The 24,044-nt window shown below is 36.4% G+C and overlaps 1 gene segment (V, D, J or C); it reads right to left on the reverse strand.

The window, feature by feature from the left end:
• Positions 1–13,270: 13,270 nt before the first annotated feature.
• LOC141119572 (Ig kappa chain V region Mem5-like) overlaps positions 13,271–24,044 on the reverse strand; it is a 321,474-nt gene continuing 310,700 nt past the window's right edge. The window contains 2 exon segments of the V gene segment in view: positions 13,271–13,859; positions 21,862–21,893. Of these exon segments, the coding sequence occupies positions 13,531–13,859; positions 21,862–21,893 (361 nt within the window).

Genomic DNA, 24,044 nt, shown 5'->3' on the forward strand with positions numbered 1-24,044 from the left:
TTTCTTATTCCCTTTTTAACTACTTTAAGGGTTATAGATGGTGATTGATGACAATCCTAAATTCCTGTGAAGTCTCCAATGTAGAAGAGCTGACGTCAGTTGCACAGGAGGAAACTTTGGGCTTGTGGTAATGCTAGTCACCTTTCTCTCTTTCTCTCCCTCTTTCCTATGTGTTAGTAGAAATGATTGCCTCCTATTACTTCTCTAACTCTGTATGCTTAAAGCGGAGTTCCACACAAAAATGGAACTTCCGCTTTTCCGTTCCCCCCTCCCCTCCGATGTCACATTTGGCACCTTTCAGGGATAGGAGCAAATACCTGTCTAATACAGGTATTTAGTTCCCACTTCCGGGCATAAATACTACCCGTGGGTATCTACGCCACTTCCTGTCCTCCCCGCTGTCTTCTGGGAGACCCACGGGTCCCAGGAGACAGCAGGAACAAGTGGGAACGCACAGCGCATGTCACGCATGTGCAGGAGGGAACCAGGAAGTGAAGCCGCAAGGCTTCACTTCCTGATTCCCTCACTGAAGATGGCGGCGGCAGCACCCGAGAGCCAAGGGACAGATCAGCTTTGGGTGCCGACATCGTGGGCGCCCTGGACAGATAAGTGTCCACATTTTAAAAGCTGCTGACCTTAAAAAAAAAAAAATCTGCGGAACTCCGCTTTAACATAGTTTTTCTTAAAGTGATTGTAAAGTCTCGTTTAGAAAAAAAAACAAAAAAAAAACATGTTATACTTACCTCCTCTGTGCAGTTGGTTTTGCACAGAGCAGCCCGGATTCTCCTTTTCTCAGGTCCCTGTTTGCTGCACCTGGCCCTCCCTCCTATCAAGTGCCCCCACAGTCAGCAGCTTTCTATGGGGGCACCTGAGCTGAGTTACAGCTCCGTGTGTCCTTTCAGACACAGAGCCCCGACCCGGCCCCGTCTCATCTCTCCCCTAATTGGCTGACTGTCTTTGATTGACAGCCCCGGGAGCCAATGGCGCCACTGCTGTGTCTTAGCCAATCAGGAGGAGTGTCCCGGATGGCTTAGACATGGACATTGCTGGAGTGAGATGGGGCTCAGGTAAGTAATTAGGGGTTGCTGGGGAGGCTGCTACACACAAAAGGTTTTTTATCTTAATAGATAGAATGAATTAGGATACAAAGCATTCTGCCTGTACAACTCCTTTAAGCTGCACAAAATCATTAGTGTATACTGAGCCAAAAACTGATAAGACAGCTAAGGATTGTAGTTCTGCAAAAAAAAAAAAAATTCTTAGCTAAAGAAGTTTGCATTTAAGCGGAACTAAACTCCCAAAAATGCTCACCTCCATCTTCCATCAATAAGTCAGTTGCATCCCAGGCTACTTCTGGTGCTGGGTGCCAGGTTTTCAGCCTTTTGATTGGCTGGTGAAGCATGACGTTATCCCCGTGCATGCGCACAGGGGTCAGTAATTCTGGCACGTGTCCAACTCAGTGTACATTTAATAGATGACTGAGAGCAGGCAGATAAGTGTGTATTATTGGAGAATAGACATAACATGCTGCTTCTTCACAGTTTTTTACAAGTTAGGTTTAGTTCCACTTTAAGGTAATATAATAGGTGTGTACAGAAGCACTAACAATTATGCAGTAATATAAATGATTGGAATGGTTACAAATATTATTGCTACTACAACTCTACTACACTGATAATAAGTGAACCCTTCCATGCTATAGGTAGACTATTCTAACCCCCTAAAGATCAATTAATATCAATATAATATACCATTCATCTCCTATATTATAACAGTGTTTTGTCACATTGTGTGCAATCATTCAATATGGCAACAAATTCATCAATAAAAAAATCAATATAAACAAATTCAACTGTACTTGTGGATCAAAATCAATATGTACTAATGCCACAGTGCTTATGCATAAAAATCAGTGTAAACATGAAAACAGAAAATAAAAGTTCAGAAATGTTTGATGGTGTAAAATCAAAACATTTCTAACACATGAATTCTTCAACACATTAATTCTCGAAGGTGTCCCCTTCACCATGCTTACCAATAGTGCATGGCAGTCTAGTTACAGATTAAACAAATACAGCTTATATGGTCTCAATAACGGCATATAAATATAAGCTCTAAAAGCCTAACTATCCAAAACAAAGCCCACTATTAACCCTAGTGGAAAATAAAATAGAAAAACAAGATGAATTCCAGTTATGCATATTTTTAGATAGTTACATTGGTCCAGCTTGGGAAAATGAAGGGGTGCCTACTACAATGATTTCAAATTTCTAGAGCAAGGTTTCTCAATTGGGGTTCTGTAGAAGCCTAGGGTCCTGTTAGAAGAAAGGGTTTACAGTGGTCTACCTGTCAATCACAGGCAGGTGACGGTTGGATCACGTCCCCTCTTAGCCACCACTCTTATCAAGATATGCTCTCCCCCACATGCAGAGCGGTGCAGTGAAGCAACAAGTGTCTGCGCTGTTCCCAGGTAGCCCCTCCTCTTCTCCCATCCATCCCAGGTGCTTGTATGTGACATCACATGGGATGGATGACAGAAGAGGGCCGTAGAGGAATAGCACACCAGAACAAGATTCACAGCAGGTTCCCTGCAATGCTCTGCATATAAAGAAAAACCACTCCGCTATTGTAATGTAGACTTCTGGCCCCATGTAATATGCCCTACTGCCCCCATGTAATGTGCCCTGCTGCCCCCATGTATTAAATACTCCTATTCCCCATGTGTTGTGTCCTGCTGCCCCCTTGTAATGTGCCCTGCTGCCCTCCTTGTAATGTGCCCTTCTGCCCCTCATGTAATGTGCCCTCCATTCCCCATGTAATGTGCCCTCCTGCACCCCTTGTAATGTGCCCTGTGGACTCAATGTATTGTGCCCTGTTGCCCCCCCATGTATTTTGCCCTGCTGCCTCCATATATTGTTCCCTCCCATCCCCCATGTAATGTGCCCTGTTGGTCTTGTGTAATGTGCCCTGGTGCCCACCATGTATTGTGCCCTCCTGCCCCCATGAAATGTGTTCTGCTGTCCCCCATGTAATGTGCCCTGCTGCCCTCCTGTGCATTGCTGACCTCCAGTACACTGCCCTGCTGACTCCTGTGCTCTGCCGACCTCATGTGCACTGCCTGACTGACCTGCTGTGCACTGCTCTGCTGACCCCCTATGCACTGCCCTGCTGACCCCCTAAGCTTTGCCCTACTGACCTCCAGTACCCTGTCCTGCTGGTCCCCCCTGCACACTGCTTATCTCAAGTTCAGCCTAGAATTGAGCATTAGTGCAGAAAAAAGAAGCAAGCATACGTTTTTGATTAAATTTGTAAGTGTTAATATTTATCCTATTATTTAATGCTATTTTTAAAAATAATTGTTGTTATATCAACAGCTCACTGATCACACCAATGTTGCGTGAGTTGTGGATCTGAAAATTAGTTCAGGGGATCCCCGAGATGTCAACATTTTTGCCAAGTGTTCCTCCAAAGTACGAAGGTTGAGAAACCCTGTTCTAGAGGGATGCCACAAATATTGAATATGCATAGTTACATTGTTCCAAGTAACTCCAAACCTGGGATTCTTCTTTGAATAAAAAAAAAACAAAAAAACGAATAAATGATAAAAGATAAAAAAATCTGCAAAGCGGTGGCATGGAGGCTAGCAAGCAAGCACTCTTGCTATTGATAAAAAATAGTCCTAAGAAGGATAGTTAGGGTTATGGAACTGTGAACACAAGGAGGTACACAAGGGCATGCAATTCACACAATTCAATCTACATTATAGCACTTTATAGCTCTGTATAGCACACTATAGGACTGTATTACTCTATAGGAAACTATAGCACTGTATAACACACACATCATAGCACTGTATAATATAGTATAAAAAAGCATAGCTCTCTATAGCATAATATAGCACAATATAGTCACTTGTCGACCACAATACGTATATATATATAGATATATATCTATATATATATAGCTATATATATATAGATATATAGCTATATATATATAGCTATATATCTATATATATATATATACATTGCAGCTTTCGAGTTGTTTACCAGGGTTATGGCTGAAGCTATGAAGCCAATTATGGTGTACTATTCCTCCCAATGACACCAGTGATGGGGCACCATTCCTCCCATCAATACCAACTATGAGACACTATTTCTCCTCCTACTGGCCTTTTTTTTTACTCCCACTGACCACCAAGCCTGAGGCATTATTTACATACTTAACTATATGACTTGACTTACACATTTGACACAATTTCTACTTCCAATGGCCACAGTGCAGCCCCCCTAATGTCTGAAGGACAGTAAACTGGCCCTTTGCTTAGAGATGTTTGGAGACCCCTGTACTAGAGTGTGAGCTGCAGGAAAGCTGTGGTTACTTCAAACATCCAGTCATGTTAAAGCAATTGAAAAAAAAAGAGATTCTTCTTCACATAATGAAATATTTAACCCTTTTACTTTGTACGTTGGTAGCAAAAAGGGGTTTTATGCACACTCCCAGGCAGTGGCTGCAGCTGTTTAGCCACCGGATTGCTTCCACGCATCCACTGTGCCCTAACTGCCATGGAATCTCGGCTCTGCATGCTTATAGGCAGATCCGAAACAAGTGCGGTGGGTGTGGTTGGGTAGAGGGGAGTGAGACCAGTTAAGGTCCATTACCAGATCTTCCCTTCTTGTTACTGACCTGGAAGTGACATGTAAAACTTCACTCCCGGGTCCCCATATCACTAAACAGATGGGCTAGGCATCACACCGTGGCTGATGGAAACACTATGCAAGGTCATGCTACAGCACCAGATTGCTCAGCGAGGGAATGATGCCTGGAACCAGGTAAGTATTTACTCTCATCTGCACACAGAATTATCATCATTGGCATAATCCAAGCTGTTCTCTAATTGAGAGTTAATATAATAGGAAGACATGTGTCTGTGTAGCATTATAGGTAAAAACCTATAAAAATTTTAGCTTTCATTGCTGTCACATTTTGAGAAACAACATGCAACACTGTACCCAAATGAAATTTTTATCATTTTTTGGTTTTATTTAACCACTTGCCGACCGCTGCACACCGATATACGTTGGCACAATGGCAGCGGTGGGCAAATGGATGTACCTGTACGTCCCCTTTAAGAGCTGGGGCTAGCAGGCGCGTGCCCGGCACGTACAGCGTGACCGTGCCTGCGCCGGTCTCCCAGAGATCGTGTCACGGAGCCGCAGAACGGGGAAGTGCCTGTAATGTAATGTAAACAATGGGTAAAAAATGTAGTGAAAAAATGATACTAATTAATCAAAAATTGCAAATGTATAAATAACATGTGAAATTTCCATTAAGAAAAAATGGTGTATGATAAGGTGGAACAACCCAAAAACTCAAACCGCTGAAAAAGTGAGTCGAACCAATGGAAAAAATAAATATGAAGTGTAGTCCAACATGAACTAGGTGAAAACCAAAGTCTTGGCGTCCAACACAAGAGAGTAAAAAGTCAGAAAAAACACACAAAAAACAGATGCTGAACACTGTCCGGTGTTGAAGACTTCAAGGATATTACATCATCGACAAAGAAGAGAAGTGCATGTGCCCTTACAGGAACAGGTGGACTCCAATGTCAGAAACAAGGAGTCATACAGGCATGATGCCACAAATGGCCGATGTATGGAACTCAACAGGGTCCAGGACCTCCGAGATATAATCCAGGGAAAACCTCCAAAAGGACCTCCAATTTTTTTTTACCAAAAATATGTAGAAGAATGCATATCGGCCTAAACTGAGGGAAAAAAATGTTTTTTTATATATTTTTGGGGATATTTATTATAGCAAAAAGTAAAAAATATCGCATTTATTTTGAAAATTGTCGCTCTTTTGTTTATAGTGCAAAAAATAAAAATCGCAGAGGTGATCAAATACCACCAAAAGAAAGCTCTATTTGTGAGGAAAAAAGGACGTCAATTTTGTTTGGGTGCAACGTCGCATGACTGCGCAATTGTCAGTTAAAGCGACGCAGTGCCGAATCGCAAAAAGTGCTCTGGCCAGGAAGGGGGTAAAATCTTTGGGGGCTGAAGCGGTTAATCACCACTGGGTTTTTTATATTTGTTGCTAAACAAACGAAAAAAAATGGACATGTTTGGAAAAAAAATCCCTTTCTTAGTTTCTGTTATAAAATTTTGCAAATTGTTCTCCTTCACTAATGTGCGCTGATGAGGCTGAACTGATGTGCGCTGATAAGGTGGCACTAATGGGCATTGATAGGCTGCACTGATAGGTGGCACTGATGGGCACTAATAGGTGGCACCAATGGGCACTAATAGATGACACTGATAGGCAGCATTGATGGGCACTAATAGGCGGCACCAATGGGCACTCATAGGCGGCACTGATAGGTGGCACTGATGAGGAGGAACTGTAGGGCAGCACTGATGGGCAGCATTGATGGGCACTGATTGGTACTGGTGGGGCTGCACTGATGATCAGTGCCCTGATTATCTGTGTACAGGTCCCCTGTCAGGATTGCTGATTATTCTCTCCTCCTACTGTGACAGAACGTGAGGAGTAGGGATGGGCGAACGGTTCGGCCCAAGCATAAGTTCGGGCCGAAACTTTGGTTGTTCGGATGTTCTGCGAACACTGATCAATATGCGGTGTTCGGGGAAAATTCGGAACACCTTTAAAGTCTATGGGACAAAGAAACAATAAAGTGAAACATTATAAATGAAATATTCCTTTAAATATTGTGCCTGGGGGGTGTCTATAGTATGCCTGTAAAGTGGCGCATTTTTCCCATGTTTAGAACAGTACCACAGCAAAATGACATTTCTAAAGGAAAAATTGTCATTTAAAACTGATCGCGGCTGTAATGCATTGTCGGGTCTCGGCAATTTAGATAAAACTCATTGAAAAAAAGGGCATGGGTATGAATATTAAGCAAAATTTTTTTTTAAATTGCGTCGGGGTCCCCCTAAAATCCATACCAAGCCCTTCAGGTCTGATATGGAAATATCAAATTTAAAAAAACAATGGCGTAGGTGTCCCCCCCAAAGCCATACCAGACCCTTATCTGAGCTTCCCCGTGGCTTCAGAGGGGGGCGGGGTCACCCGTTTACATCACGGGGTGGCCCCGCCCTCAGCTATATAACAGCTGTTACCCAGAAGAAGCGTAACTCGGCAGGAGTTACGGTTACGGTTTTCTTTTTTTTTTGGTCTGTCAGGCGGTGTGAATTTACATCGCTGGACATTTTTATTTTTTAATAAAGGACTTGTCCCAGGCTGTCTCTTGTCTTTTTTACCATTTTTGACACTTTTTTTGTGAAATGGTAGGGGTACAATGTACCCTGTTACCAATTCACATAGGGGGGGATCTGGGGTCCCCTTGTTAAAGGGGGCTTCCAGATTCTGAAAATCCCCCACCCGCAGACCCCCGCAACCACCGCAAGGGTTGTGGGGATGAGGCCCTTGTCCCCATCAACATGGGGACAAGGTGCTTTGAGGTCAGACCCCAAAGCACCCTCCCCATGTTGAGGGCATGTGGCCTGGTACGGTTCAGGAGGGGGGGGGGCACTCACTTGTCCCCCCCTCTTTTCCTGTGGCCTGCCAGGTTGCGTGCTCGGATAAGGATCTGGTATGGATTTTGGGGGGGATCTCTACACCATTTTTTTTTTATTTGGAGCAGGGTTCCTCTTAATTTGCATACCAGACATGAAGGGGCTGGTATGGATTTTGGGGGGACCCCCACACAATTTTTTTAAAATTTTTGTTTCGGGGTTCCACTTAATATTCATACCAGACCCAAAGGGCCTGGTAATGGACTGGGGGGGGGGGACCCATGCCCTTTTTTTCAATGAGTTTTATCTATATTGCCGAGACCCGACAACTCATTACAGCCGCGATCAGTTTTAAATGACAATTTTTCCATTAGAAATGTCATTTTGCTGCCGTACTGTTCTATACATGGGAAAAATTTGCCACTTTACAGGCATACTATAGACACCCCCCCAGGCATGATATTTAAAGGAATATTTAATTTCTATTGTTTCACTTTAAGCATTAAAAAAATCACTGCTCCTGGAAAAACAGCCATTTTTTTGCATTGATACATGTCCCCTGGGGCAGGACCCGAGTCCCCAAACACTTTTTATGACAACAACTTGCATATAAGCCTTTAAAATGAGCACTTTTGATTTTTCATGTTAGTGTCCCATAGACTTTAACGGTGTTTCGGCAGCTTTCGAATTTGCCCTGAACACCGTATATTTTTTGGTGTTCATAGAACATCCCAACAACCAAAGTTCGGCCCGAACTTATGCTCGGGCCGAACCGTTCGCCCATCCCTAATCCTGATATTGTTTTTTTTTTAAGCCGGTGATAACTTTTCATGTAAAAGTGATCCAGGCAGCTGTAAATCCAAAGATCACCTGTACAGTGATGTAAAGTCTCCCCGTCTCCTGCTGCCGCTGTTCCCAGGCTCTCCCATTCCCCCCGGCAGCCTGGGACTGCGGCATTGGTGTGCACAGCCTGTGCTGCCCAGAAGAAGATGGAGGAAGATCTGTTCCCCCATCTCCTCTGTGATGAATGAAGCCAGAAGCAATAAGGATTTAGTCACTTCCAGTTGCAGAGCTGTTTTTCCCTGGCCGTTACAGGCAAAAACGCAGAAGACAAGAGGATAAACTAATAAGAAGCTTTACAATAACAGTTAACATTGCATGTGCCCTATGTGATCACAAGGCAAGAAGTTTGTATTATGTGATAAATCAACATAATATATGCAATATTTTAATTAGAAAAACATAGAAAAAACATTCTGAAGTTTTCATTAGGGACACGATGTCCGACCCTTAAAAGTACATTCTGACTCCCTGGAACTTGTGACCAGTACTGGTGTCAATGTTACATATGTGACCTCACAAGTGTAAAAATTATACTTTGATACTCATCACTGGACAAAGTAAGCATGCTGCTCATACTGTACGTGTTATACTTATCCTTCATCTTTTCACTAGTTTCAACACCATTGGTTAGGTCAGTTTGGCATCCCCTGGATAGAGCTGTTCAATGAAGCAGATAGAACTTGTTGACCCTGAGTTGATCTACTCCACTGAAGAATGGAAGATGAATACAGAAGGTTTGGCATTTTCTCTTCCTGAATAAAAAAAATGAGGAAATAACTTAAATAGTAAAGTACATTTTCAGTCACTGAGCACTAGAGGTTTGGTGAATATCAAAATGTACTTAGCAAATTAGTAGATCCAATAATTCATAGTTTTTGGGATAATTTTAGCCCAAAGCACAGAATTAAATTTCATAAAATATATATTATATTATGCATTTGCCGGCCAGGCTTTTTCTGGCCCCTTTTGTTTATAATTTAAATCAGTATTTTTTGCAAGAAAATTACTTATAACCCCCAAACATTATACATTTTTTTTAGCAGAGACCCTAGGGAATAAAATGGCAATTGTTGTTCAGGGGCGGCACAGTGGTGCAGTGGTTAGCACTCTCACCTAGCAGTAAAAAGGGTCGCTGGTTCAAATCCCAACCACGACACTACCTGCCTGGAGTTTGCATGTTCTCCCTGTGCCTGCGTGGGTTTCCTCCGGGTACTCCGGTTTCCTCCCACACTCCAAAGACATGCTGGTAGGTTAATTGGCTTCTGTCCAAAATTGGCCCTAGTATATGAATGGGGACCTTGGATTGAGGGTAGGGACTGATGTGAGTGTGCGATGTACAGGGTTAGGGACAAGGGTCAGGGTTGTAGACACACACTCACTCAGGTTGAACTGGATGGACTGGTGTCTTTATTCAACCTTACTAACTATGTAACTATGTTGCAATTATTATTTGCGGTATTTGCGCAGCGGTTTTTCAAACGCAATTTTTTGGGGAACAAATACATTTTAGTGAATTCAAAAAGAAAAAAAACCACAATGGTTACCCCAATTTTTTTGTATAGTGTGAAAGATGATGTTACACGGAGTAAATAGATACCCAACATTTCATGCTTTAAAACTGCGCAAGCTTGTGGAATGGCAGCAAACTACGGTAAATCTCCATAGGCCACACTTTAAACGCCTTTACAGGTTACCTGTTTAGAGTTACAGAGAAGACCTAGTACTAGAGTTATTGCTCTCGCTCTAACATTTGTGGCGATACCTCACATGTGTGGTTCAAATACCGCTTACATATGTGTGTGCAACTTACGTATGCGTCCACTTCTGCACGTGAGCACGGAGGGATGGAGGCACTTTACATTTTTTATTTTTTATTACTATTTATTTTATTTTTTCTATTTTATTTTTACACCGTCCATTTACAGTTTTTTTATCACTTTTATTCCTATTACAAGCAATGTTTACATTTACATTTACATTTAATTACATTTTAATGGATTAAAAAAAACAAAAAAAAAACAATATATACAGTACCCCTAATCTTTTTGTATAATATAAAAGATGATGTTTAACACTTTTATTCCTATTACAAGGAATGTAAACTCCCATGTAATAGAAATAAGGATGACATGTCCTCTTTATGAAAAGATCTGGGGCCAAAAAGACTTAGAATCTCTTCTTTACCTTTAAAAGCAAAAGATCAAAAAAAATTTTTGATCTTGAGATTACATTTTTTTTTTCTTCCAGCCTGGACCGGAAGTGACATCATGATGTCGCTTCGGTACTCCAAGGCCATAGAGTTGATCAAAGAGTGTTAACTCTATGATCACCTATGGAAGCAGATGGCCGCACTATCGGATTGTTTCTCGGGCGAAACGGTAGTAACAGTAAGCCCGAGAAGCACCAGCGAGCGGCGGGAGGGGACGTGAGCCGCTCATACCGGTTTTACGAGAAAACCAGCCGTCTGCTGAAATAAACGGTATCAGGGTTATGGCTGATATCTTCAGCCATAATCCCAGTAAACCACTTGCAACTTATATAGACATATTGCGGTCGGCAAGTGGTTAAATTTGCCCACATTAATACAGTAAATATAAATCTATAAAAATAAATAAATATGTATCCTAGCTGTTGAACAGATATCCCCAAGGATATAAGTATGAATAGATAAACATAATACAGATAACAGTAAAAGTCATGTGGATGTCTCTCCTTCATTCACAGAGTTTTCTCTGCTGCCTTTAGCAGTGAGAACTCCATAGGACACAGCAGGCTCCATACTAATTCCTGCATTTATGAATGATCAAAAAAATGCAGTCCGTGGTATGGAGTAACCCTTCAGAGTATATTTGAAATTGCAAATTTAAATAAAATAGAAGATTCTTTAAATTTCACAGTTTTTTTTTCTAAAACAACTCAAAACGTGAAAACGTTAAGGTATAATAAAGTTTTTATAGGATTAACAAAAGGTTTTTTTTTCTTGCTATATTTGTATTACATAATTTTGAACTGATAAACGGCTTATTATAGCTCAGTGACACTCAATTCACTTCAGACACCATCATGTGCATCATGGATTCCATCATTCAGTCGTATGCAATGGCCTTTTTAAGAATTTCACATAAACACAATTAGAGAGATAACATTAATAATGTGGGTTATTTAATAAGACTGTATGCTGGGCAATGTTGTGTTCATAGAATACCTTTTCATGTTGAAGGGAAATAAGAAACATTAATTTTTCACTTGCACATTTTAGGGTGATTGAAGTAAACACAGAATCACCATATTTATTTACTAATGTAGTATATTTTCACTTTGCAAGTAAATTAGTATATAAGATGAGGTTGTGTTTACTCTAAATGCCTAATCATGGGATAACTTTGATAACTCAGTTTTATTTATTTTTATTGCACAGGTTCATCAGCTTAATTTGTATCAATTTTGGAAAGTGTATGTTCAATTTTATTTTTAAAGTTTTGGCAACAACTTCATAGTACAACCTAATCATGTTATGTAATATTTTTGTAAAATGTATGGCAGTGCAACCTTAGCTTTCTCAGAGCCCATTCACACAGGGACGACTTGTCAGGCGACCTAGTCGCCTGACAAGTCGCCTCTCGTTCTGTACAATGGAACCGTTCTAATCGGAGCGACGCAAGTCGCTCCGACTTAGAAAAAGGTTCCTGTACGACTTTGGGGGCGACTTGGGGCGACTTGCATAGACTTTTATACAGAAGTCGTTTTGCAAGTCGCCGCGGAAGTCGTTTGCAGGTCGCCTCGCTGAGGAGACCTGCAAGTCGTGTTGCCCCTGTGTGAATGGGCTCTCAGTGAGATAATTCAATATTTATTATGGCTCAGATTGTGGTAGCTAATGGTGATCTGTTTTATTTTTATTGAAAGTATAATTTATTAGAAAAAACTGTTTTGTCCTTATGTTGTTTGTTATATGTTAGTTTAAATCCCATAATAGATTATAATGCTGTTTATATTCTAAAATTAAAGGACATATCTATATTTTTTGAGTAAATGATAGGTATAAACAATTGACCATGCAAATGTAAACATTTTTGACTAATGAAATACATTATTTTTAACAATGATGCCAACTTACCGTTCAAGTCCATTCTATTTCATGTCCAAGAAAGTACCACAGTAATTTTTTTTTAGCTACTGCTCCTTCAAATACTCAATTATTTCATCACAAGAACTTTTTACCAATACTTAATTACTCAGCTATTATTTTTTTACTTACAATTCATCTCTACAGTAGTTCCACAGTCAGAGGTGTACCACTGTAGATACTTCCCCTATACACACTGTACAAAAACCTTCCCTGCAGTAAGCCTAGTGGATCACTAGAAGGTAAAAAAAACTTTGTTTTAAGGCATATAAAATGTTAAATAAAGTTTTTTCTTAATTAGGGTTGCAACTTACTTTTCAAATGTATCTTTTCTCCTGTCCAAGAAAGTGCCTAATTTTGCTTAGCTGCTACATTCTAAAAAATCCCCAATTGTTCAACTTTTCTAGTCAATTTAATAACCCCCATTGCTTTTTCCCTGCTGTAAGATATGTAACCTACATTTTATAATTGAAGTGTAAAATGCAGGATGCAGTGTCAAGTAATTCTGCAGTGCCCAGTGGAGAGTGGTACCTGTGTTCCATTTTAAATTGACCCTTTGGTTTAAAAAATACTCCTGCTAAAGTTTTTTTTTTTTTAAGTGAGTTTTTTGTTGCTGATAAATGTACCCTTGTGAGTTTATTTTACACTTTGAATATTAATATTAATTTTATTTTATAGCAACACACTCCTTAAATAAACTTAGTAAATAATAATAACAACATTAAAATAATTATAATAATGATAATTATAATACCAAAGACTGGAATGAAGCAGAATAATTTTTTATTTAGTTTTCTGACATATTAAGACAAAAGCAAAACATACATACTTTTTTTTTTTTTTTTTGAACTGATAAGAAGCTTTAAAATAACAAGATAACATTGCATTTGTCATATCTGATCACAAGGCAAAAAAACTTGTATTATGTGAAAAATCAACATAATATATGCAATATTTTAAATACAAAAAACATGGAGAAAACACTCCTAAGTTTTCACTGGGGGGACCTTAGGATGTTCTTGGACCCTAAAAAGTACATTCTGACGTCTGGAAACTTTTGGCCAGCGCTGGTGTTAATGTTGGATGTGTGACCTCACAAGTCATAGTACTATATTGTCTAAATTCTTCATTGGACATAGTAAGTGTACTGCTCATACTGTAAGTGTTATCTGTATCCCTTATCTTGTCACTGGTATCAACACCACTGGAAATGACTCTGTTGTCCCCTTTCCATGTCACTTGGGCACCTCCTGGATAGAACTTGTCAATTAAGCACACAGAACTTGCTGACCCTGAATTCCTCTGCTCCATTGAAGGACAGTAGATAGAAACAGTAGGTCTGACATTTTCACCTCCTGAAGAAAAAGAAAATGTGGAAATAACTTAATATAATATAGTACATTTTCATTCACATTGTACTAGAGATTTGGAGAATATTAAATGACATTAAGCACATTTCCAGATCTAATAATTTACAGTTTTTGGGATCATTTGAGCCCAAAATACAAAAGCTGAAACAATTCGATAATTTCTCATTCACTCTGCACTGGGTGTTTTTTCAAATGCGTGTCATCTATATAACTTGGAGAATATTAAAATGCAATCTTTAGAAAAATGTTAACCAAAAAAAAAAAGTACCAAGAAAGATTGAGCAACTAATATAGCCAAGCCTGAATCAAATAAATTATAGACAGGGAATGTAGATTAGTTACAGGGTATGGATGTTGAATTATAAAAACATTCCTAAGGGGCCCTTAAATGGGGGCTTTTGACTCATGCACTGTTAGGCTCACATTGTCTTTTTGTCTGTTTGCAGAATATGTATGAAGAACTCCATTTTCTAAAATGTGTCAATAGTGTATGAATATAAGACTTTTTTTTAGTGCTATACAGTATACATTTAGAGCATATGATTTAAGGTGGTCTGCTCTTTTCATCTAATATAAGGGTATTTGTTTTTTTAATCAGTTTTTCCTGTAATCTTCCTTGGCAATCTTACTATTGTGTGCTTTTTAAAGGTAGAGCTATATCAGCGGTCTAAGTGTCTTTGCTATTGTATTACTGTATGGAAGATACTTTAATTGATTATATTTTTTGTATAAAACTTGAATTGATTCCTTTGAAAATTGCACTCATCCTAATAACTTATTTTAACAATAGTTATAGCAACGTTTAAATAAGACTGATAAAAGGTTCTGTTCTATTCTATTTATATTACATGATTTTGAACTAATTGGGTTGTGGAAAATATTAAAATGCCCAATCATGTGCAAAGTGAAATACGATTTTCCCTTGCACGTGATTGAGTGAAATTATCAATACCTCCTTGGTCTAAGTGAATATTCTTCTGCTGTAATAAATCATTTCTAATAAGTATATTACTTACTTTCTTTTAATTAACTAAATTTGTGAATTTTGCAATCAAGCTTTCGGGGTTGATTTCCTCTCAGAATGTTCAATATTTAAAAGTGAATTTTCACTTTGGAAAGTGCATGTTCATATACTCAATTCCCCTCACTCGTTATTGAATATTACCAGTGAACACAGCTTCAGCTTTTTGACAATTACAAGTGGTAATGGCCATTTAGGTAGTGAATAAGGTGACACTGTATTCCTTTTTTATATCCAATCATAAGTGAGAGAAATAAAAATTAATTAAATAAATAAAAAGATTTTTTGCTTACACATGATTGGATGATTGATTGGATGTTTGATGCTACAGATTCCAAAGTGAACCTTTCATTTTTCTAAGTAAACAATCTCTATTATTTCATTAAATCTACCCCATTGTATAATTACATATTATTTATTGTAGTCATACTATAAAAAAGACAAGATATATTGATTCACAAGCATGACTGTTTGTATTTGACTGTGCAATTAAATTAGTGTCTGAAATCCAAAGTTACTTTGTATACTAGTGATAATTTTCATCAAATTAATGCCTCTTCTTAAGAATTACATGCTTAGGGTGTATTTATAAAGCATTGGATGTGACACCACCAGTCATTCACAGGTGGTTAATCATTCCCTGTAATCTAGAACATAAGCACCTGGAGAATTCACCTGCAGTAAATATTTGGTGAATTTTACATTCACTGCTTTATAAATATGTATAAAAATAATTATATGTAAAAAAAATAGCAAACAAAAAGTATAATAATCACTGAAAAATAGCAAACAAAAAGTATAATAATCACTGAAAAATCTTTCTAGTCAACTGAGAATGACTTAGTTTGACTTTGCAAGCAGGTTTGCACAGAGTGTTTGGGGTAAAAAATAGGCATGAAAATATTTTTGTAACAGAAATATAAATATCAAATAAAACTTGTTACCAATAACTAATCACTCAACTACTTTTTTTCTTTACTTACGTTTTATCTCTACAGTAGTTCCACCGCCAAAAGTGTACCACTGTAATTATATCCCCTATACATAGTGTACAAAAACCTTCACTGCTATTTGATAAAATACCAAATAAAACATTTTACTAACATCTTATTACTCAACATTTTTTTTTACTTACGTTTAATCTCTACAGTAGTTCCACCACCAAAAGTGTACCACTGTAGACACTTCCCCTATACACACTGTATAAAAACCTTCACCTTCAATGTCAATATTTTATTTTGACTTGTAAAAAATACTAAAGAACATTTTACAAACTTACTTTTTAATTTCATCTTATTTCATGTCCAAGAAAGTGATAACCTTTTAATTACTTTTCCTTTAGAAATACTCAATTATTCAACTACTGTCATATTCTAACAAGTAATGCCACTACTATTATACAAAATATTAAATAAAACTTTTTATTAATACTTAACTACTCAACTATTTTTTTTACTTACGTTTTATTTCTACAGTAGTTCCACCACCAAAAGTGAACCACTGTAGACACTTCCCCTATACACACTGAACAAAAACCTCCACTGTGATTAGCTACATTGACCACTAGAATGTCAACTTTTTAATTTTGACTTGTTTAAAATACTAAAAAAAAATGTAAAAGGTACAAACTTACTTTTCAAGTCCATCCTATTTCATGCCCAAGAACATAGTTGGCTTCACTTTGGAAATACTAAATTATTTAACTACTGATGTCATATTGTAACAAATAATGCCACTGCTATTTAAAATTAAATAGAACTTTCTTCCAATACTTAACTACTCAACTATTTTTTTTTACTTACGTTTTATCTCTACAGTAGTTCCACCACCAAAAGTGTACCACAGTAGATACTTCCCCTATACACACTGTACAAAAGCCTCCACTGCAATTAGCTACCTTGACAACTAGAATGTGAACATTTTTATTTTAACTTTTATAAAATACTAAAGCAAAGATTTAAAAGGTGTAAACTTACTTTTTAAAGTCCATCGTATTTCATGTGCAAGAAAAAAGTAACGTTTTCATTCACTACACTTTAGAAATACTCAATTATTCAACTACTGATGTCATATTTGAACAAATATTGCCACTGCTATTTAATATTAAATACAACTTTTTACCAATACTTAACTACTCAAGATTTTTTTTTACTTACGTTTAATCTCTACATGGGTTCCACCACCAAAAGTGTACCACAGTAGATACTTCCCCTATACAAACTGTACGAAAACCTACACTGCAATTAGCTACCTTGACCACTAGAATGTCAACATTTTTATTTTGACTCGTATAAAATATTAAAACGTTTTTAAAAGATATAAACTTACTTTTTAAGTACATCTTATTTATGTCCAAGAAAATAGTAACATTTTCAATCACTTTCCTTTAGAAATACTTGTTTATTTAACTACTGATATCATAGTCTAACAATAATGTCACTGATATTTAATTAAAAAAAAAAAAAAAAAACTTTTTACCAATACTTAACTACTCAAGATTTTTTTTTACTTACGTTTAATCTCTACATGGGTTCCACCACCAAAAGTGTACCACAGTAGATACTTCCCCTATACTAACTGTACAAAAACCTCTACTGCAATTAGCTACATTGACTGCTAAAATGTCAACATTTTTATTTTGACTTGTATAAAATACCAAAAAAAACATTTTTTAAAAGGTATAAACTTACTTTTCAAGTCCATCTTATTTCATGTCCAAGAAAATAGTAACATTTTCATTCACTTACTATTGTCATATTATAATAAATAATGCCATTCCTATTTATTATTTAAAAAAAAACAAAATTTTACCAATACTTAACTACTCAAGATTTTTTTTTACTTACGTTTAATCTCTACATGGGTTCCACCACCAAAAGTGTACCACAGTAGATACTTCCCCTATACTCTCTGTACAAAAACCTCTACTGCAATTAGCTACATTGACTGCTAAAATGTCAACATTTTTATTTTGACTTGTATAAAATACCAAAAAATTTTTTTTAAAAAGGTATAAACTTACTTTTCAAGTCCATCTTATTTCATGTCCAAGAAAATAGTAACATTTTCATTTACTTACTATTGTCATATTATAATAAATAATGCCATTCCTATTTATTATTTAAAAAAACCCTAAATTTTACCAATACTTAACTACTCAAGATTATTTTACTTACGTTTAATCTCTACATGGGTTCCACCACCAAAAGTGTACCACAATAGATACTTCTCCTATACTCACTGTACAAAAACCTCTACTGCAATTAGCTACTTTGACTGCTAAAATGTCAACATTTTTATTTTGACTTGTATAAAATACCAAAAAAAAACATTTTTAAAAAGGTATAAACTTACTTTTCAAGTCCATCTTATTTCATGTCCAAGAAAATAGTAACATTTTCATTCACTTACTATTGTCATATTATAATAAATAATGCAATTCCTATTTATTATTTTAAAAAAACCTAAATTTTACCAATACTTAACTACTCAAGATTTTTTTTTACTTACGTTTAATCTCTACATGGGTTCCACCACCAAAAGTGTACCACAGTAGATACTTCCCCTATACTCACTGTACAAAAACCTCTACTGCAATTAGCTACATTGACTGCTAAAACGTCAACATTTTTATTTTGACTTGTTTAAAATACCAAAAATTTTTTTTTAAAGAGGTATAGACTTACTTTTCAAGTCCATCTTATTTCATGTCCAAGAAAATAGTAACATTTTCATTTACTTACTATTGTCATATTATAATAAATAATGCCATTCCTATTTATTATTTTAAAAAAAACCTAAATTTTACCAATACTTAACTACTCAAGATTTTTTTTACTTACGTTTAATCTCTACATGGGTTCCACCACCAAAAGTGTACCACAGTAGATACTTCCCCTATACTCACTGTACAAAAACCTCTACTGCAATTAGCTACATTGACTGCTAAAATGTCAACATTTTTATTTTGACTTATATAAAATACCAAAAAAAACATTTTTAAAAAGGTATAAACTTACTTTTCAAGTCCATCTTATTTAATGTCCAAGAAAATAGTAACATTTTCATTCACTTACTATTGTCATATTATAATAAATAATGCAATTCCTATTTATTATTTAAAAAAAAACTAAATTTTACCAATACTTAACTACTCAAGATTTTTTTTTACTTACGTTTAATCTCTACATGGGTTCCACCACCAAAAGTGTACCACAGTAGATACTTCTCCTATACTCACTGTACAAAAACCTCTACTGCAATTAGCTACTTTGACTGCTAAAATGTCAACATTTTTATTTTGACTTATATAAAATACCAAAAAAAACATTTTTAAAAAGGTATAAACTTACTTTTCAAGTCCATCTTATTTAATGTCCAAGAAAATAGTAACATTTTCATTCACTTACTATTGTCATATTATAATAAATAATGCTATTCCTATTTATTATTTAAAAAAAAACTAAATTTTACCAATACTTAACTACTCAAATTTTTTTTTTACTTACGTTTAATCTCTACATGGGTTCCACCACCAAAAGTGTACCACAGTAGATACTTCCCCTATACTCACTGTACAAAAACCTCTACTGCAATTAGCTACATTGACTGCTAAAATGTCAACATTTTTATTTTGACTTGTATAAAATACCAAAAAAAACATTTTTAAAAAGGTATAAACTTACTTTTCAAGTCCATCTTATTTCATGTCCAAGAAAATAGTAACATTTTCATTTACTTACTACTGTCATATTATAATAAATAATGCCATTCCTATTTATTATTTAAAAAAAAACTAAATTTTACCAACACTTAATTACTCAAGATTTTTTTTTACTTACGTTTAATCTCTACATGGGTTCCACCACCAAAAGTGTACCACAGTAGATACTTCCCCTATACTCACGGTACAAAAACCTCTACTGCAATTAGCTACCTGAATCACTAGAATATCAACTTTTTTGTTTTAACTTATAAAATAATAAATACATTTTTTTTTAAGTTATAGACTTACTCTTCAAGTCAATCCTATTTCATATCCAAGAGAGTTGTAACATTTTCAAATAACTTCTATTCACTTACCTTTGGAAATACTCAATGATTCATAAAAAATAATCTAAAAATCTAACAAATAATGCAACCGCCATTTGATAAAATACCAAATAAAACTTTTTACCAATACTTGATTACTCAACTACTATTTTTACTTACGTTTAATTTCTACAGTAGTTCCACCACCAAAAGTGTACCACAGTAGATACTTCCCTTATACACACTACAAAAACTTTCAGTGCAATTAGCTACCTTGACCACTAGAATGTCAACATTTTTATTTTGACTTATATAAAATACTAAAAAAAATTTTTAAAGGCATAAACTTACTTTTTCAAGTCCATCTTACTTCATGTCCAAGAAAATAGTAACATTTTCATTCACTAACTTTGGAAACACCCAATTACTCAACTACTGATGTCATATTCTAATAAATAATGTCACTGTTATTTAATAAAAAAAAAAACTTTTTATCAATACTTAAGTACTCAACATTTTTTTTTTCTTAGGTTTAATCTCTACAGTAGTTCCACCACCAAAAGTTTTCCACAGCAGATACTTCCCCTATACAAACTGTACAAAAACCCCCACTAGAATGTAAAAAAATCTGTTTTGACTTTTATAGACTATTGCATGAATGTTTTAATTAGGGCTCTCAATGAACTTTTTTAATGTCTAAGAAAGTATTTTTTCTGTAGAGAAGTCAAATTTTTCAACTACAGTGGCAATTAAATTATCACTTCTATTTTCCAGATATAAAATGCTATTACATTTTAGATAAAAACACCCTGGATCAACCTTTCTCAACCTTTTTCTCTTTGAGGAACCCTTAAAATAGTTTTCAGGTCCCAGTGAACTCTTGCAAAAACTAACCAATTAGGGGCCAGTCGGCAAAAGTCCCCCCCCTGTAGTGGTGGTCAATGGAAAGAAGGCAGTGGTGGTCAGAGTGCCATTACAGTAGGGGACAATGGAAAAAGAGCCCTCTTTACATTGGTGGTCAATGGGAAGAATACCCTCTTTACAATGGTGGTCAGAATGCCATGCTTACAGACAGCTAAAAAATGATTGGTCTCCTCCTGGCTCATCCAAGAGTGCCAATGGACATGGGATTATGCTGGAACAATTGGACGGGAGGTCCACTAGCCACAGCTCAAGGAACCCCTAGCAATCTCTGGAGGATCCCTAGGGTTCCACAGAACCCTGGTTGAGGTTGTTTTGACCAACATCTATAACCTCTAAAAAAGTAGATATTCCCCAATGCATATTGTACAAAAAACTGAACACAATTATATTTTTGTACATACTCAAAGAAAATAATTTTTTTTTTTCAACAAAGCCTGATAAAGATGTGTTGAGAAAATGAAAAACATGAATACGATAAATCTAAAATAGCAATAAATATTAATATAATATATATATATATAAATATTAAATTATTTGTACTTACATGATTTGACCCAAACAGTAGTTGTAAAGCCAAAACATTTATCACAGTAGATACTTCCTCTATGTGCACAGTAAAAAAAAAAACTATACTGCTGTCCTATTTATCTTAATTTTCAACTAAAAATTGCTAAATAAATTCCCTTCATTGTTTTATGCAGTAATAGTTTTTTTTTTTTTACCTATATTTTTAAAGTATTTTCTATCATTAATAATGTGTCATGTGATTAAAATTGGTTACAAAATTATATAACTAGAAAATGAGAAGACAGTGCAAGGTTTATCACAAATGCACATACATTCAATAGCTACATAAGATAAACAGATTAAAATATTATACAATAAATGGCCTAGACATCTTTAACGGCACATTATGGTAACAAAAACATCAATTGGATCTGCAAGGAAAAAATGTCTTATAGAATACAAAAAAAGGCACAATGTGAAAGGTACATTTACACATGTACTTACGTTTGATTTCTAGAGAGGTTCCAGCACCAAAAGTGCGCCACAGTGATAAATCTTAGTTCTGAGGCTGTACAAAAACATTTCTAAATGGTGGAAACCAAGGTACATGGTGCGTATCACCATTATTTCCATCTCCGGATGAAAAAGCACACTTCAGAATCAGTCAGTTATGAAGGAGATGCAAATTAATTATCTCTCTGGTTTTGTATCGGGGACACAAAGAATATAAATAGTGCCAATACTTCCTCTGATTTTACACTAAGCTTTCTGAAGATATTTGGGGCTGGGAAAAGGTACCGGAGACAATCAACAATTAGCAAGGTTGAAAGAATGAGGGAATTATATTCCTTCAATTAGTCAGATTTAGGGGTGGAATGTGGTGTATGTCTCTGGTTAATGCCTCTTGGAGGTGGGGGGGGGTGGACAGGGGGGCAGACGGGGAGGAGAGGAGGAAAACTATTTGTGTTTTTTTTTTCTCTCTTCCCCTCTGTGGGAGAGAGTAGGCGATTAATACTTATTTATGGGAATTTCTGTACACACTTAGGGACCCCGAATTTGGGGCCGGGGTTTACTGGGTGCATGACCAGGGTGAGGAAATTAGCTTGACTGACAGGATGATATATAATGAACAAATGGGATATAATTCTTTGGCTAGGAGAATATTGTTCTGTTATTAATACCATAGCTGACTGTGCTATCACGGAAAGTGATGTATTTTATTTGTTGTTTCTTTTTCTGAAATGAATAAACATATAAAAATGGAAAAAAAAATACATCTAGTTTGTGTTGCAAAGAAAACATTGAAATGTATTATAATGTCATCTTTTCTCACACAACGCTGGTAATGACACAAGAGATGGTGTAATTTACCTTCTTCTAAAGCTGGACACATGTTGTTAGTGGTACCACCTATGTAGTGCACGGGCTCTACCCATACAATGTGCCTCAATTCCAATCAGGACCTGTTCACACTACATGGTTCTCGGTAGAGGTTGTACAGTTGGATTCTGTGTGGCCAGTTTTAAATACAGGGGTTAGAATAATAGATTATTTAGTAATTTTATGAAAGACCAAAATAGATTTTGAAGAACTGCAGTACCATTGGTATACAAGTTTTGGATGTAGGGACAAGCTTTGTGCTAAACCGGCACTTAATACGTCGTTAGGCTGGCCATACACTAGAAGAATTCTATTTAAAAATGTTTGTTCTAAGGACGTCTGTTCAATTGTATAACCATTAGTGTGGTCAAATCGGTATTCGTTCCCAACCACAAGAAAATTCGAAGGAGAAGGAGGGGAAAATTTGAAGGAGCAGTATATGTGGTTTTCATTTGGGAAAGTCCATTCACTTCACTTTTGAATGTTAAGCCCCAGTTCACACTACAACCTGCATGTGAATCGTACAGAAACAGCACCGCATTCCTGCGGAATTCACATGCGATCCAGTGCTGTGCGATTTGAGCCCATTCATTTTGAATGGGCTCAAATCGCACCCCATCACACCAAAGAGGTGCAGACACCTTTTTTGGATCTGCACAGCAACCGGATCACATGGTTGCTTTGTATCATGTGACCCGCTGCAGGCAAAGCGATCTGCGTTTGCAATGTGTGTCGTTAACTTTGTATTGACACCCACAGCAGATCGCAAACACAGTGCAATTGCAATTTCTGGGACAGTTCCTGGAAAAGTCCCTGTGTTTGCATATTGATCAACTGCCCAATAAAGTCTTGATTGTTTTGCATGCTGTAATTTGTAATTTGGTTATTTTACAGTACTATTTATCAGGGGTGGCATTCGTACCATAGTATTAGTGTTACCCAGCTGTGGTTCTCAAAGAATTATTAAGACTCAGCTTTTACAGCTGTTATCGTATGTGAAATTATTTGAATGTTGCTTTTTGTTTCTAGCTAATAAACCTATGCAACCAGTTTGGGAACTGGTGATATATCCAAGTTCCATACACAAGCAATGATGTGATGCAGAGCTAGAGTAGCTGGCCTTACACCTGTGAAATGTCACCATCCTAATCTGAGATGGGGAGCTGATTTACCAAAGGCAAACAGGCTGTTCCTCCTGCAAGGGAAATTTCCCCAGAGCTTCGAAAAAAAAAAAAAAAGTCAGGTGAGTCAGAAAGACAGGGAATGTATATATATATATATATATATATATATATATATATATATAT

The sequence above is a fragment of the Aquarana catesbeiana genome, linkage group LG01, assembly GCF_042186555.1.
Source record: "Aquarana catesbeiana isolate 2022-GZ linkage group LG01, ASM4218655v1, whole genome shotgun sequence".
Taxonomy (NCBI): domain Eukaryota; kingdom Metazoa; phylum Chordata; class Amphibia; order Anura; family Ranidae; genus Aquarana; species Aquarana catesbeiana.